The 18,398-nt window shown below is 35.7% G+C and overlaps 1 protein-coding gene across 1 annotated transcript in view; it reads right to left on the bottom strand.

Annotated features, from left to right (window-relative positions):
* Positions 1-12,048, bottom strand: part of LOC124406706 (dipeptidase 1) — a 121,490-nt gene extending 109,442 nt beyond the window's left edge. Inside the window, exon 1 of the mRNA XM_046882276.1 lies at positions 11,776-12,048. Within this exon, the coding sequence (XP_046738232.1) occupies positions 11,776-11,900 (125 nt within the window). The 5' untranslated portion in view covers positions 11,901-12,048. The remainder of the gene's footprint in view (positions 1-11,775) is intronic.
* Positions 12,049-18,398: the final 6,350 nt, after the last annotated feature.

Here is an 18,398-nt window from a genome sequence, read left to right on the forward strand (position 1 = left end):
TTTCAGTTCCATTATTTTGGAAGCATTTAAAACAGGTTTGGAGTAAATTACGTCACAAAATGTTACGAATACGAATTAAGGCCAACCCTACATATATTTAATTGATATCCAAATATACATCATATACTTGGATTTCTTGAATACCCATTGAATTGAAATTGTTTTTTAATATACATTTTGATGTATATATATATATATATTAGGGTGGCGCAAAAAAACCGACAATTTTTTTTTTTGAGTCTCGTGTGACAAAGTGTTAGTTTTTGATGTTTTAAGAGGCCACTCTAAAGGACAGCTCAAAAAAAAATTTTAAGAGGTCGCTCCAAATTTAAAAAATGTCAAAAATCGTCAAAAAAATTAAATTAAAAAAATCATATTTTCAGTATTTTGTTTGATTTTTAATTCATGTCGTGTTGTATTGTTATCGATTCTTTTTTTCTAAATTAAGGAAAAAAAATTTATGAAATTTTAATATGAATATTAAAAGGTCGCTCGAAAAGATCTAAAGAAATGCACCAAAAAATTGAAAAATAATTATGAGCGACCTTTCAAAATTCAAATTTTGAACTGAAACTTTCGGAAACTTATTTTTTTTTTGTCTATAAAATGATACCGTAACGAGAAAAAAAATTAATAAAAAAAAAAATCGATTTTTGACGATTTCTGACGTTTTAAAAAATGTGGAGCGACCTCTTAAAATTTGATTTTTTTGAACTGTCCTTTGGAGTGGGCTCTTAGAACATCAAAAACTAACATTTTGTCACACGAGACTCAAAAAAAAAAAAAAAATAGTCGGTTTTTTTGCGCCACCCTAATCTATATATTGATGTTGAGATTCTTTCAAGGCTTGTGCCACGAACTTGATTACAATAAGAAATCAGTTTTCTTCATTCGTTAAATTTTTACCGACATTTTACAGAACGTCACTACGTATCACTCAACCTCAACCCTGCTGATTCAAATTTGCAAAGGCAACAAGAGAAAATACGTAGATATACAAATATAGAGACGAGGTAATTCATGCAGATTTATACATACACAGGTATACCTGAATATATTCGCTTCAACGATCAGGGTTTCACCGCAGATCTCGTCCCGCCAAGATCGTAAACCGTAGTCAGTCGAGCGAAATCGAGAAAAATAACTGAATCACTTGACGCGATTTCGCGAGCATGAAAATAGTTTAACTACACAGCCAGCAACGAGTTGGGATATTTATTGAAAATTTTTAGGTTATCTTTCGTTTTTCTTCCAACAGTGCAAAAAGTTGCGTCTGTTGTTTGAATTGAAAATTCAGCTATCAAAATACTGACTTCAATATTGTTAAAAAATTTGCATCATATTTTTCACTTCAATTTATATATCTTGAGTTTATCTTAGATGCTGTCTTCAATGCTTGCAAATATCATTCCACGCTTTCCAAATATTCTGGAGTTTGCAATTTTAGAATTGCATGCACTGAAGGTGTCTGATGGTTCCCCTGAGGTTGTCGATATTGTTGTATTTCTTTTTCAATCTCATACCTTCAAAGTTTTCCATTTCGGATCCCCACTTGAAGTATGCATCGAGCGTTCGAATATCGAAAGAATAGTCAATCATCCACCATTGAATCTATTGAATCACCTCGACAATGAATGCCCTCGATAACAGTCTGTTTTATTCATTTTTTACAGTTTATGAACGACTGTTGATACTTATGATTATTCGAATCTCGGGGGATTGCTAACAATGTTGTGATAACGAGGCAAAACGCGTACAGATTTTGAATACTCACGTACAGCTGAGGATGTTCAAATATCAGCATCTTGCTCGGTAACTCGATTGTTAACAATTACCAAAGACAAATTCAAACGGAATTTACGAAGCAACGTACCCTAAAACTCAACTCAGAATCCATCATCTTCCAACTTTCAACGCTTCCTTGGAACTCTAAGAATCTCAGGTGAAAATTTAGAGAATTTTTTTAGTTCACTTGTTACCTTTTTTCAATTTTTTTTTAACTGGTTACATATACCTAGATGGGTAAAAAAAATCGACAATGAGGGCATCAAAAGAGGTAAAATAAGGTTGACACAGCAAAAGAAAAGATCTAATGGAAACGTTGACGTCACAGGAAGATTCGTCATGTAGTCCAGAAATCGTCAATTTCATGTAAGTTTAAAATAAATCAGTTATTTCATGGCCAGTGTAAATTGAACTCAAAACTATAGACGCGTTTTTTTCGAAACTGTGTTTTCAAAATCAGGACCAGAAATATCTCCACGACGGTTATTTTTCACACAATAATCTATTTATATATTGGGCCATTTTCTCGATACCTGACAGTTTTCTTTTTCATTGTAAGTTCTGAAAAATTTGGAGGCGAAAGATCTCTTGTTTTATTCCAGAGACTGTCATGATCCGAAAAAATTGAATTTTTGAATTCCGGCTCGACAAGTTCTAGTTTTATCTCATTACTTTATGACATCTTTTTTAGGATAAAAAATTCTGGAGGCACTCAGGTACCGCAAACGCCATAAAAAAAAAACACGTTCCAGGGAAACGATGGTAATTTTTTACCGTCTGAAATTCTTGACCAAATTTTCACACAATATAAATAAAACTTCATACTTTCGAACATATATAATGGTTGTTCAATAAAATTTAAATTTTTATACGCAAAAAATTCTTAACATAAACATAACCTCAATACCCGCAACTGATGCGTCAGTTCTGATCCAAGTAGGAGTCTGGTACGAAAATTTTTCAATTCAAATGTTGCTCATGAATTCATTACTACAGCAATTCAAAGCCACTTTTGAGACCAAGATGGGTTCAATTTTTGATGCAGTATCAATTGACGTTCGTACCATTTAAATTGGGCCTAAAGTCATTAGTGAGGTATGGATTGGTCGAATGATGAGTACAGTCGAATTATGGTTCTCATTCATAGACCGAATACTAGTTCAATAGTGCATATAATGAATTGATGCTCGTAAATCGTGAATGCTACTCTGAGGCCAACCTTTTTGTATTATGAGTCTGTTTCGATTAACTGTCATGGGTATAAAGTCACCATCGATCTGTTCTTGATATCATTCAATGCTTCGCTGACATATTGTCCTGATAAACAGCCACTTACGATCTGACGATTCATTCGGCAATGGCAGTAGTTAGTCAGAAACGGATCATCAATGTTCTATCGATTTGATATTCCTGCTGAAAATATCAGTTCGGTTAATTAGGCGCCAGCCTAAGGTTGGAAATTATGAACTAACAGGTTACTTACACTTTAAACAATAGAAAAACTTATGGTGGCGAAGAATCGGACCAATAAGAGAAGTAAAAAATACAATCATAAAAAGTAAAATTCAACTTCAAATCAAGAAACTTGAGTAAGATATTGGCAAACGTGTCTCGACAGATGGTTCAGAAACGCTTTACACAAAATCTGAATTATGATTCCGCGAGGTTCCAGATTTCAAGATGGTGTATCTATGACCAAAACCCGAAGACTTATGGGGAACGACAGTTCTGGAAGTTACTGGAATATTACTACTGGATTGTTTTTCCACGCCTTAAAACGCGAGTATCGTATAGGGGTGGTTCCCTATCGTCCACTGAACCATGTCGAGCTCTCGCCTCACCCCAGCATGTGAGGGTTTCCCGTTTCCGTCCACAAATCGTTAGGGTGAACCGCGAGTTTGTATAAATCAGGATATAAAGTTACTCACGTGCAGCGCAGCGAGGAAGTGCTCGCAGTTTGTGAGGCAGAAGGTAGATATAATATAGTACAGTACACAGGTGATAACTGCATGTAAATATGTACGTACGTGCATCTTTTTACACAATAATTAGTAGTTGATGCAATTATAGTAATTATTATACTCATAAAATTGAAATTTCCAATTTTTTGGTGGCAAAAGTTAAAGTAGAGAAACAAAAGTTTCAAATGGTTGGAAACCCGACGTTGAGAGGAAAATCATTCGTCAAGTTGACACGGAATGCCCCATACCTTTCTTCGTTTACTTACATCTTTCATTTCCAACGGAGACAAGCATGATTATACGTATATATGCGCGGTTTTATCTTTCGAAGCATAAAACGGTGCGAAGAATATAATTATTGTACGGTGCGGAACAGTTTCATTTCCATTTTTATGTTCCTGGCTGTTTTATGGCAGCCACATCTCGTACTTTCTATTTTCCCCTCTGACGCAGTTCTGTCTGGCTTATTGTTGGACGAAAACCTGTCATACCCTGTCGCTCAGCAACTCAACATCTGTCAATACATCGAGTTAAAACATTTCTCTTGTCCGTGGGTTTGGTAACTTATACATCATGTGAGTCATTAAGTGGAATGAAACAACAATGGAATAATCGAAGAGCTTTCATCCCCCGATAGCACTCTACGAGTATGGACTCTATTTTTGCCAACAGTTTACTCATTGTCAGATTTCCTTCGACGAACAAAGCTCGACCCACTCACTGGCGTCTTCATGCCTTGGGAAGTCCGAAATAATAAGAGATTGCACACGACAATAGCTCTGTGGCAATGGTGTATAACACCAGTGCCGACAATAGTGCTATCCTGCGATACCAATCTGTACGTAATCATACCCGACCCCTTCTTCAACCAGGGATGAACCCTTGCTCCATCCCATAATAGATGGCCGTAGGTAGACCTGTACACACTCTGATATGTGAGAGACGTACTGAGGAGATTTCCACGCTGATTAAGAACGTATTGACACGATCAATGAGGCGAGTAATAGGAAATCCTCTGAGAATGTCAAATAACGAATTTTTTGCTGGTGAAACTTGAAGTAAAGAAATCAAGTTTGATGAAATATCAAAGTTTTGAATGGTCTGAAAACTGGCATCGCTCAAAATTTTTAAATCTTTCAGAAATCTGAGTGAAAGAAGATTTGCATTTTTGGGGATTTCTGGGTACGTGAAATTTTACCACTTTGATCTTTCTTTGTTTTGGATTTTTGATATTTTTATGTTTGGAACCCTGGTCATTCTGATTATCGATTTTTCTGATTTTTACACCGACTCGTTGAGTATACTTCGAAATTTCATTTTATCGGAACTTCACTTTTTGGAATCTTGGATCTCGGAACCTTGAACCGTCAAGTTTTCGACCATTGGATTGTTTGTTCTTTCGCAAAAGTTTGATTTATTTACTTCAAGCTTCGCTACCAAAAAATTCTGAATTAGGCGCTCTCGCCTTTTCAAATTTTGAACTTCAACCCCGATCCAAGTATACCCATGACGTGATGTTTCTCCATGAACGGTTGACTTTATAATTAATTAATCCTTCATACTTGTTTACAATTTTTTTGTGTGTTTCGTATAGTTTTTTTCCTTATTTCCAACGTGTTCTTCGTATGCTTAAAACCATAATCATGGATCTGGGAAATCACCTGAACAATCAATACTTGTTTTATCTTAGGACGCATTTTTTTGCGCCAACAACGGATCAATCTCTCTGGTTAAAAATTATACAAGCGAAGAGAAATAATTTTCGGACTCATATCACAACTAGATCGCTATGAAAAGTTGAAAATTGAAATTTTTTTCGCAGTGTAACTTGATTTATTTTTCTATACGTAGAAAGAATTTATCTCATGCAAAAGTATTTTTATTTCAAAGGTTCTGCTTTACTCTTGTAGATCTATTTACAAAGCGGAATGAAAAACGATGTTTCTTAACGACCCGATTGAAGCACCAAACTAATACGAAGATTGCGTGTCGCTATACGTATTCCAATAAAAGAGGCGTAAGAACAGGATATTATAAGATTGATCTACTTCTTCTTGGTGAGATAAATCTTGTTCCTCAGTTTTGAACCTGCATTACAGTGAAGAACAAAATCAACTATACTACACAGTACTCTCAATGTTTGAAACAAACATAAACAACAACATTAAGCAAAGAAGAAATAACCCGGAGTACCCAATTCACGAGGGTAAAAAATATTGACACACGTGCTCGGGCTGAACGTCGACGCGTAACAAGCGCTTGTGGTTCCGCGTGTTGATACATGCATATACATCGCAAAATAAATGAAATTTAGCACGCCGTTTCATAGCAGCTCACTATTTTTCTACCCTCGTGAAATTCGTACAATGTTTTCATGTTTATCAACATTTTTAGTGTTCGATACATCACCTGTCCTGTCAGGTTGTTGAGAAAGAATTTGTTTAATTCACCGAATATCGTGATCAAATGTGGGGAAAGAAATGCCATTTCATCAGCCAAAGAAGTGAGCAGAACGATAACAGAAGTTAAAAAACGAAATGTTTTTTATTGACTTTATGATTTAATAAGTAAATTTTTATGTTATACTTCGAATAAGCACCGAAATATTCAGTTATTAGTTATAAAGTCTGCTTTTGTCTTTTTTAGGTTTATAAATAATCACCGATCAACACGAATTTTGAGTCTGGTTTTAAGTTAATTTAACGAATTTTAAGTCTTAAGTTTTTGATTTCTTATACTCAACTAATGAAAGAAAATATTACTTTGTTACATAAAGTTTGCTTTTGTAGAAACCAGAACGATATTTTGGATTTTAAGAAAAATTGCCTATTTTTTTAAATATTTATTGTTAGTAATAATTGAACAAGCTTCGGTTACGCTATTAAAATTTAGAATGAAAGTGATTTAACTACAAATAGAAAAAATCTAAATTTTGGCGTCTAAACCCAGACTCAAAATTGGTGTTGTAATTGGGATGATCGATTGGAACCACTTTTATTCGTATCAGCAAAACATTATATTACCTACTTTTAGTCAATTATTAACTTTTAACTATTAACTCTTTCTTTCGTGCGGACTCTGAATAAGTTACGCTTTTTTCATATCGGTTGAGATTTTAGTTGAGATAGTTAGGTTTAGATATTTGATTGATACTGGAAATTGTTAGGTACTTGTTTTTGGCTTGAGGATTTCAAGTGAACTGTTGTTGGTTTGAGGTCTTGACGATAACAGACTTTTTGGTGATGAAAGACGAAGGAATTTTACCTTCCGTGAAAGTCCCAACCGTAAAAGAATGTATATATTAAAATAAGACTAATTACATTGAAGAAATTGCGTTGATACATGACATGCAGTTTCTGGACATTTCACAAAGCAATCGCATGCCACCATTGAGAGAACACGTGGGATCTAGAGCTACACTCTACACTTTTGCATGAATAGACAACAGATCTACCGCGTAGTTGGATTGATTTTTCAATTCTCTCTCCTACCGATAGACGTGATTAGGAAATCTGCGGTTTGGTATTTAATTCTCGTTCAGCATGTTTGTTTTCATCCAGACTTGCCCATAAATTTTCGGTTTTTCCAGTGTTTCTCAACAATATCTCGTCAAGACTTGGATGTACAATTATTTGAATGCTTGATCAATTTGCAAATTAGTTCTAAATTTCGCTTACTTCTGGTAATACTGATTGATAACGTAGAGTTTAAATAGCTTTTCTCGCACCGGAAGCGATCAATGAATTTTTCAGCTCAATTGGCGGATAAAACATCTTGTTTCTTCTACTTTTTCAAAGTGGCTAACTGCGATCTACCTAAACTTGATTGAAAACTCGTCGAACCTCTACTTCAATGGTGATAAATTTACAGAAAATGAAAGCAAATCCGCTGAAGGAAGCGTAAGACTTTCAATGGACGGACTCATTGTATATAAAATACATCGTAATTATGCTTATCCAATTTACTTAACTTAGGGTACTCGCAAACATCGGTATGCTTACGATCCATCTTTTCTCCCCAAAGGGAAGTTCGAACTTCTTTCTCTCCACGATATGAATTCGCAAGGGGCTTCCGCCGAATATAGAATCTCACTCCCCAAGTATCAAGGGAGTGAGTTAGCGATTCAAATCACATTGGTAACGGAACAAGGAATCATCCACAAGCTCCGGCATATTCTTGGAAACAATTGTTGCAAGTAGATATGGGGAAGTGTGACGGACTCGTACTGTACCAACAGTCGGTTATTCTCTTTCAAAAGAAATCCTACTTATCGACAGTTTCCAGGGAATATTGGTGGAATAATTTCTTTATTTGTTAATCCGACTTTGTTTCTGGCTTATAAGAACATAATTCGATGTATAATTTTCCGCTCTACACGAAGGTTGACTCATTTTTCATCTGTTAATAGCAGTTTTTGAAAAAACAGTAAAAAAACACCAAATTTTCATGTTTTCTTGAAACATTGGATATGCAGCCCAAAATTATATCAGATTTTTTGAGGGTTGAAAACATTTTTAATTCAGACCTATTTTCACTGGACTATGCACAGCTGGTGTCGTGTGAATGCTAAACGGAATTGAATTACACAGAGAGTCAACGTTTAATCTTCTTTGTGAACTTTCGGCTGAATAGAAATCATTAATCATGTAGTTACGATGCACGCAAGCCGCATGGACTGCAGGGTATTTACCATATATAGTACCTACTGCATGTTTGAAAGTTTAACAAATTAGCTAACGACTCGGTGATAGTTGACGGAGACTAGAAACTCTAAATGTGACGAGCGAGCCGTCGCCTTGTGCAGTTGTAAAACTGTGAAGGTGTTCATCAAGCTGGAAGTGTTATTCACACTCTTATACGCAGGTGCAAATGTCTACACGAATAGTACAACTTTGAAACCGGCTTAACTATAGTATGATAAATTGCTTACAACCTGGGTCTGTGAATTATTCGATTTCAGGCTCACTCAGAATGATATATGATACCAGACGAGAACTAGATATTCCATTTGCAAATGAAAGACGCGCCAGAATCTTTCGTGGATCGTTCGCAAAATTTGCTTCAAGATTTTTCTAGGAAAAAAACATTCAACGTATGATACAAATCTGAGAGGAATGCATAGATGAGCATCATTTTTCATGCTTTTGTGTAATGTTTCTTATCGCATAAAAACTTGAGTTAGTAAAATCCCTCCCTGCATAGTAATTTCTAAAATCTGTTTCTAGAAATCTTTGAAAAGAAAATTGTTTTTTTTTTTATTTTTCAAAAAATATCCACGTATTTCTTTTTTCAATTATCTGTGTCTTGAGAGTTACTCAAACAATTTTCAGCTCATAATCATGAAAATTCAGTGAGTTATAATTTTTTGAGTAGAATAATCCATTTTCCGGTATTTTGTTGGTTTGTCAATTATTTATCCATATTCAAAATTTTATTTCGTTAACGACAACTAATTTGCCTTGAAATATCATAGTTAAATAGTATTTCAAAATGTTTTCAAGTTATTTGAATCAATACCTCCTTTTTGATGCAATGATTTTTCATCTGGGTTCAAGTGTGTAACGTAAGGATTAAGTTACATGGTTTGAAATCAATGGTCGCTGAACTCCTTACCACCATTCATCAATGCATAAACGTTTACTGGTTAAAATGATAATTGAAGATATTTTGGTGTCGAATTTTTTTTCTAAATCAATACTGTGAGCAAATTGTTTGTTCAGGAATGTCTGCAGAGGTTTTTATGGGATTCGTTATATCTCAGATCTAAAGATTTTTGAACTTCTCTGTTATTTGCAAAGTGAAGAACTGCGCCTCCCTTTTTAATGCTCTAGTTTATCGTAAATTCACCCAACGGATGCCAACGTAATGATAAAAAAAAAAACGTCGATTTTATTACGCGCAGGCATACGCCACTCGTGCTATGCATTGTCCCTCAATAACTGCCTCCACTTGGGAGAGGACCAAAAGATCTTTAAGAAATATGGACGATTACCCCCCCTAACAAGCCATCGCTTGGATCTCACAAAACATTCCTGTCGACGCTTGTCTCCCGTCCAATTTTCGAACGATATTATTGGCTTTCTTCCGAGCATGCAAATGACATTCAGATGGTTTAGAATTTACACGTTCAATGGTTCAAGAAGAAATGTAAATTCTAAGGTCACATATTGGAATAGGCAAAAAAAATAAAATAAATAAACAAAGCTACATATATTATACAAATAATGTAATATAAAAAAATATCGATTTAAATTTATTGCAAATTTACAAACTATAATTTGTCGTTACGATTTTTTAGAAGTACTTTTATCGAACGTAATTGCAATAACGAGTAGATTGATTTCGAGAAATTTTTCTCCAACAACGTAGTAACCAGTTGATTTGTCAGTGAAGTGTACGAAACTTCGAGATCGTCGTAATAATTATTGGCGTAAAATGTAAATTCATATCATCGTTCAGACGTAAAATATAAATCCATTGAACTCACTGTTTTCACGTGTTTCCAGTTTATCGGGTAATGATATGCCGAGAAATGGAGGCGTGTATTGTTCTACGCCCGAATTTAAATTTCATAATCAACATTGATGACAGGCTGTCGAAATGTAGTATCGTTATGCTAATTTCAGAATTATACAACAGCATGGTTTCCGCTTGGAAAGTACGCCTACGTTACTATAGTGAATAGCACAGAAATTTATTAGGTAAAGGTTTATAACCTTCAGTATTGACGCATTTCACTACATAATGAGAATTAATTGTGATGAGAAGTCAGTAATTTTTCGTTTCGGTTCCGGTTCAAAGGCATAAGTTTTCGACAATTTAGATAAAGTAAAGTTGCGACAAGTTTTTTTGCCAGTAAAATGTATTTCGATACGTGCGAACTGCAAATTAGATTCAAAGATTCTTCAACGATATAAACTGTGAACACACGCTACGCTGTTTCCATTTCTTTCTCCTCTGGGCACTGAAAAATTTATTTAAAGTTGGCGAGAATGATAGAAAAAAAAAAAAAAAAAAAAATTGGTGGATTAAAATATGTAAATGAGTGTTCAATATTTGCAGGCCACTTTTTCAGGGTTCTTTTGCGTTTACGCTTTCAAAATTCACCCCGTCTGTATACGGGGGTTAATGTGTAAAATATTTACCTTTCAGAACCGTCGAGCTCAAATATGCCGATTTATTGATGCTTAGATTTTTTTTAAGCGCGTAATTAACAATTTAAAATTATAACTACGAGCCTTGAACAAAACCGTGTACCTATATAAAATTCCTAAAAATATATCGAATTAAATTCCATGTTTGCATACACCCGGCAAAATAATTTACTTCACCAAACGGAGCTCGGAAGTTTTCGTTGGTGAAAATATCTGACTGTTGACTTTACATCGCATCAACAAACTCCGTGTAACTTTCAGAATTTCATACCTATGTGATTATCCATGCGTTACGGAAACCCTTGGAGTGAAAAGATTTGAATGAAGCACGTATAATAATATAAACGAGAAATAATAAAACTGAGAAGCTTTTGTTAGTCAATTGAATTTAAGTTAATACAAGTACCAACTCTGGATTTCACTGTGATGCCGTCGTAGGAAAATACGTTTTATATTTATGGTACAGTCATATCTCTAGGCGGAATCACCGTGGAAGTGCAAGAAAGATCACAAAAGGATCCTCATGCAGTCGAATAATTTCTTAATTTCCGTGGCAAATATCTTAGGAAACGATTTTCCACTTTTGCGAAGAGAAAAGTAAAACAGAATGATCCAACGATCGATCAATCATCCCTCGGCAACGGTGCGTGAAAGATTAATAGCGTAATTCACACTCTCTGGCCTCGAAGCAACTCTTTCCTATTAAACTCCGACATCTTTATTTTTTCTCTTTTTCACCAACATTTCTAGATATCACGTGACGTTGTTACGCGCGCTACTTCGAGTACCGAAGTGCCTGACAACCATTTGTCCGACTCCTCATTATCCGAAATGCGGTTTCCGGAGCAGCTCGCACCTGAGGGAACTTGACTCACCCATCTATAAGGGGAACGTCTCTCAATATCCTGCGGGCGGCAGCAAGACGATCTCCAACATGAGCTGCTAGTAGCAGCCTTGTCAGTAGCTGACCCAGCACCATCACACCCACAACCATCTTCATCCTCGACCTCGCTGGGCCCGCAACTTCTGACCGTCACTGTCCTCATACCATCACGATCACCAGGAAAACTTCACCACGCGGAAACTTGGAGCAGCGTTAATAACCACGACGAACCAAACGATAGATCCTTGATCCCTCCAGACCCGCTTGAGAGGCGTTTTGTCAATCTTGATCACCCGAAATTTGACGAAAATTTTTTGACGCAGTGTCGGCTTCAAGGCACTGTGATGAATCACGTGATTCACTGCATCGTTATGAAGTCACTTTACACCATCCTTGGTGAAGTGAGAAGAGACGTGGCACCGTTTGAAAAAACTGAGCACGTAATTAAAAAACTAGAGTAAGAAAACGCAGCCTCACTTCTGTTGAATACTTGGAAGGTCACTGGAAGCTAACAGTGTCATCTGCGCTTTGAGAACCTCACAGATGTAATTGCCGCAGTCATTAACGAGCAACTCAAACTTGCACGTTCCAACAACGAAAACACTTTCGCATGAAGTGTTGTGGTACATGCATCGCGCACTTCACGCCGTTTTTACTACCTTCAATGAATGAAGCTTTCGCCAACGAATCCCGGTACCTACTTCAACGTGAACGTCAGTTAGTGGGCAGTTTTGCGACTAGGGTAATTATTCTTCACTCAAGTTTGTTCCGAACGTAAAACTGCTCGGGTTTTGTGAAAGCAGTTTAAACCAAAGTAAGTACGGAACACTAAGAGACGTTAAACTTTTAAAACTGAGTAATCAATTCGATCAATCGTTGTCGTAGCTTTTCTACTTGTCCTTCTAATATTCACCGCCTGATCACAGGCAATTTGTAAAAAGCAATTTGTACTCTACCAAGTTCACCCCATCATTGTTTATCAAAGTTTTCATAGTTAAAAATTTACCGTCAACCTCTCGGCAGGGTTCATCAACAATCAGCCTGACAAACTGAGTCGATCTACCGAAAATCGGATGTCAATACCAGAGGACGACTATTTGAAAGTTCAAAAGAACCGCTACCGAAAAACTTTGCGAAAATCCATCAACTGTATTTGTTACCACTCTCCTCGCGTTTATACTTAGTCACAACGGAAATTTGATCTCTAAGACTACGTCCAGGGTTGGCACAGGATACACGTTGATTAGGGTAAACTTTCGCAAGGCTTTCAGAAGAGCATCCGGAAGCGATAGTCACTGGTGCCTTCCGAGGTGTTTGCGGCTCGGAGATGAAGACCCGACTGACTGGCTTGTCCGTCGGCAATAGCGCAGGCGCTCTTCACATACCCCGTTCTCACTCTGTCAGACTCTTTCCCCCTCAGGATTCTCTTCCTTCGTACGCACTTGTCAGTGAAGCTTCCCTTCTCGCTTACAATCCTACAGGAACTGTGGGGCTCAAGTGATCCCACCTTCTCCTACATGTAGTTGGTTGGTTTTTTTTTATATATTTCTACTTTGCGACGTTTTATCATTATTTGACCGTGAACTGTAAAATATGTACTGAAATGACGTATTAAAGTCATTTCGACCACCCCACCCCACACCGTACTTATCTTCAGAAAGTCTTTATTGCACTAATCGAAGCCTGCTACTTTTCGTGAGAGGCATCGTCATATTCACGAATCTTAACCCTTAGCTAGCACCTTGGTCTTGGATTCTCGTAAGTTGAAAGTTTGAAAATGTGACATATATTACTACATTAACCCTTTGAGGGGCAGCGGTACACATTTGTACCACTTTTTTTCCTGCAGTTTTTTCATTATTGCGTTCTATTTTCCAATACCTTTATACTTCTAAGTCGTTTCTAGTATCTTGAAGGTTCAAACTAAAAGATACTTGAGGAAAAAAGTGGATATTTGTTTATTTATAATTAATTATACATAATTCAAACGCAAAAAACTCGTTTTTTTTTCAGAATAAATTCAGCTGTTTTTAAACGAAGTGTCGAAACTCTTTGAAATTTTTTTCATGTATACTTCAGGTCTATTACCAACGTGTAAAATTTTTTCAGATTTTTTGGCAGGCTCAAATTTTCAAAAAAAATTATCGAATTTTCTAAAAATCCAATTTCGAAGAAAAAAGTTTATGTTTTACATCAGACATCAGAATTGTGATCAGCGACCCCAAAAAATTCTCTATACCAAATTTTGTACCGATTGAACGAAAAACCACGAACTTAACCTAAAATAGTCGCCATTTTGGGTCCGTCATCTTGAATTTTCTAATTCTGACGTCAGAACCGTAATCAGCAACCCCAAAAACCCTTAGACCACCTATGATTTTGAAAATTTGTTCCATAGAAAAACGTGACCCCTCAAAGGATTAAAACTAAAAATCATTGTTGGGACCTTATTCATCCTGTAAAAGACACTTGAGTGAATAGCCAAAAAAAAAAAAAAAAAAGGTAATGTTTCCGACGAGACTCATACGTGTCCAAGGATCACTCATTGTTTCACATGTTCTTGGGCTCCAAGAACAATTCGAAAAATGCTTGCCGGATAAAAACGCTAACGAATGCATTTCGTACTCATGAGGAAAGTACTTTGTTAGTGATCGTCCTCAACTTTTGTTCAAATTACACATTCGCGCTAAATTGCACATTATTTGGCTTGTAATGGGTTTTGCGCGAAAACAAGCGAATGAAGTTCGTTTAATCGGAGTACAATTCCGTCCGTCTTCGTGTCCGTGTAACGAGAAATGATTCTAAACTTTGTCCAAGTTTCATCGTGAGGAAGAAAAGTTATACGGTAAACAGAATAAATGGATGAAAAGTTATAAAAACAAAATAATCAGAACTTCGTATGTTGTCTTTGAAATTTGAAACGGAGTTGCTCGAGGTGTACTCTGGCTATGACACATGTTTACTGAACGTCATTGGAACAGGGAAAATTATTCGCGTGGTCTTTCGCCTCCTTAAAACAATGTTGTTTTGTTGTTACAGTGACGACAGCGCTTCAGTCCCTTGACGTAAATCGAAAATGTTTTCTCACTATTTTCCGTCCAGGTACAAGGTCGTCGGCCATCAATATATTATTCTACTCTATATGTGGAAAGTGTATTTTATACCACGTAGGTAGAGCTGCATGGGGCGTTCCAAGGGATCTTGATCCAGCCGTGACTCTAACATTTTTTATTTCTTTTCTTTACTTCTTATCGTGTTTATTACGTTTAGCAAAAATAATTTTCTGGTTATTGTCCGATTAGCGAAATCACTGTTATCCGTAATCCATCATCATGATATTTACACGATAGTGAGTACTTTGAAAATAAAAAACCAAACTTTTGAGCCTGGATCAAAGATAGGCAGGAACTAATCAACTTGAAAGCTCCAATCAAACCAATTTAAGAAAAAGTGAGGTTCGACTTGAAAGGCTTAAGGGGCGAAAAAGGTCAATAAAAGAAAATAAATCACCGGCGTAGGGTTTGCTGTCCATGATTTTGTAATGATTTCTTTCTCCTGATATTGTTTGTGTTGTTTAAATTTCTTATGTAGAAAATTTATTCAGTCTTATATCTCCTAAGCCCAATGCACGCCCATCTTTGCCTCAGGCTGAAATTTTTCTTTACAAAGAATTCATTGAAATTAATAATAACTCATAAATTTATGTTTGTTGTGTTTGGTTGAACCTTTTGTTCAAAAATATATAGCTTTTATAAACAATCAATATTTACCAGACTTTCGAAACATGTAAGCGTTTTTCTCGTCCACGAGTTATTTTTTCATTAATAAGATGAAATAATAATATATTTTATAGCTATTAGGATTGATCAAAAATTATATAAAAATTCTTATTTGCTATAATTTTTTCTTGCAATGTACCACAGAATAGTGAAATTTCATTGATAAGCAAACCGTTTTTTAATATTTTCCGAAAATCTACTAATGTGGCATCCAGAAGTGTTACAATTGTCGCTTTACTTTATTCATTTACGATTCAATTATATTATGAGCGACTAAAGATGCTCCTAACAGGGGAAAACAGGGGCAAGGGGGGGGGGGGGGGAGCAGTGACATATTAAAAACTCTGACGTAAACATTTTCCGACGAGTTGGGGAGGAAATTTTTGTTGGACATGTCACCTGACGTTTAATAAGGAAATATGCTGCGGGAAACTATTTGAAAGTGCGCAAAAACGGTATATAAACTCAACTTTTGTGATCATATGTCTGAGAGTCTATTTCTTTCCCTGAACGGTATATATCGCAAGTAGTTTATGTCTTGTTGACGCTTGATGTCAGTGCTGTGAAGATTGAAAATTGAGAGAAAAAAATTCTACGTATATTTACGAAATGCAAGAAAATATGAGTGCTTGAGAAAAATATTATAGATTTTACATCTATGGACAGCATTTTTTTTCGAGTCAAATCTAAGCATTAATTGTGGTAGGTCCAATTACCTAATCATATTGTCCAATTGTCTCAACTCCAAAAAAACTGCTTTCCATATATTCACCACATTAGATGTAAAATCTACAATATTTTTCTTTCGATGGAAGAGGTTTAAATACTTTTGAACAATTCCTACGATATAAATTCATGTATTATAATTTTGCTAAGAGCGAGTAGATTCGTGAAAGGAGCCAAAAAGCGCGACTGATTCAGCTTGTAATATTTATTTAATTTCTTAATCAAATTCAAGGTGAAATAAAAAAAATAAAAAATATGACACACAAGTATTATGTCATGAAATTGAAAAATGATGAATTTTTCGCCACACGCCCGTTGTATCGTAGATTTTCAATTTAATCTTGATGAAATTTTATTATTTTAAACGTAAAGGTCTTCTTGGTTCGTAATTTTACTTGAACTTTGTTGAATCAATGTTCTTTATCTGATAAATTCTGGTAGATTACTTTTATAGTCAGACTTGATGTAAAATTAAAAAGAACGTGGAAACTTGTAGACACAGACACTTAAAAAATGTTACTCCAACGAGAGGTGAGTGAAGAGAAAGATTCACATGGATTAGCGAGCAGATATTCGTTTTAAAGAAGATGCGTGTCATTGGATGGAACCCATCACGTGATAAACACTGCTAATCAAATTTGCTATTGAAGAATATACAATCATGTTTATCATGATCACCTAAAATTGGGGCCAAATTATTGGTAAGCACTCAAAATTTTGTACTGAATCCGCAAAATCCTATCAAAAACTTCGAGGTAACTCATAAGCTTTGTGAGTTTGCTGGCAAAGAATAAACTGCAAGTCATTGAGTGAAATCTTGTACTTTTAATAATACTTCTACAGAATTATATGATGCCATAATATCCTGTTCCAAAATCCTTTTTCTATACTCCATTTCCCAATATTATTATATGGATATGAATTCAATCACATTAAACTAAATATCCATTTAGTTATCCGTTTACGTACTCAATCAATTATTTCCCTGCCTAAATATAAGACATAATTATACAGATATTTCTTATTCATTCGTCCATTTATTAACACGGTGTATCAAATAAATCCATGCAAATGATGCTCGTCATTTGTGTCGTTTCTATATATATATATATAGAAACGACATAATTTTTAATAGCTCATAATTTTTTTTCAATTTTTCGGTGCATTTCTTTGTATCTTTTCAAGGAACCTTTCAATATTCATATTAAAATTTCATAAATTTTTTTTCTTCAATTTAGTAAGAAAGAATCGATACCAATACACCACGACATGAATTAAAAATCAAACAAAATACTGAAAATATAATTTTTTTAATTTAATTTTTTGACGATTTCTGACATTTTAAAAAATTTGGAGCGACCTCTTAAAATTTTTTTTTGAGCTGTCCCTTGGAGTGGCCTCTTAAAACATCAAAAACTAACATTTAGTCACACGAGACTCGAAAAAACAAAAAAATAGTCGTTTTTTTTGCGCCACCCTAATGTACATACATATATACATCCATTCATTGAATTATTCATTGATTCGTTTATTTCTGTCGTCATTCCTATCGTTTTATTTTACTCATTTGGTAACCACCACCAGGACATTTGCTCGGCACTCACCTTTCTTCGCCTGATCCGCGCACATGGAAGTTACCATGACGGTCGTTAAGAACAAGAGAGCAAAGCTGGGAGGTTGAGGTGCGAAACCCTCTCTTGGATTTGCCGGGAGAGTGGCAGTGTGTGTTTTATGTTTCAATACCCGCCAACATAGACAGTCACACTGCGTGAAATACAGCCCCAATCCAGACCCTTATACTCCCCTCAGTTATCCACGTGCGTGCAACCCCCTTGGCTGAGCTAGTTTACTGGGCTGGGCACAAGAACCTCGCGAGCATGGTTATCGGATAGGGTTTGCTGCTGATATAATTTACGACACGTACTCGTACGAAATGTGGATCAAATAGACAACTCGAAGATGATCGGATACCTGTTTCAACGCAAACGAGAGTCGAGGGGTTGAATTCATTTGGTATCGTAAAGTAAGGTGGGAACCGATTTTCAGGTCGACTTGAAGAGCGGAGATACATTTACATTTTTTTTGCTTTATAAAACTCACTCGGCTTTTT

This window comes from Diprion similis, chromosome 1 (assembly GCF_021155765.1).
Source record: "Diprion similis isolate iyDipSimi1 chromosome 1, iyDipSimi1.1, whole genome shotgun sequence".
Lineage (NCBI taxonomy): Eukaryota > Metazoa > Arthropoda > Insecta > Hymenoptera > Diprionidae > Diprion > Diprion similis.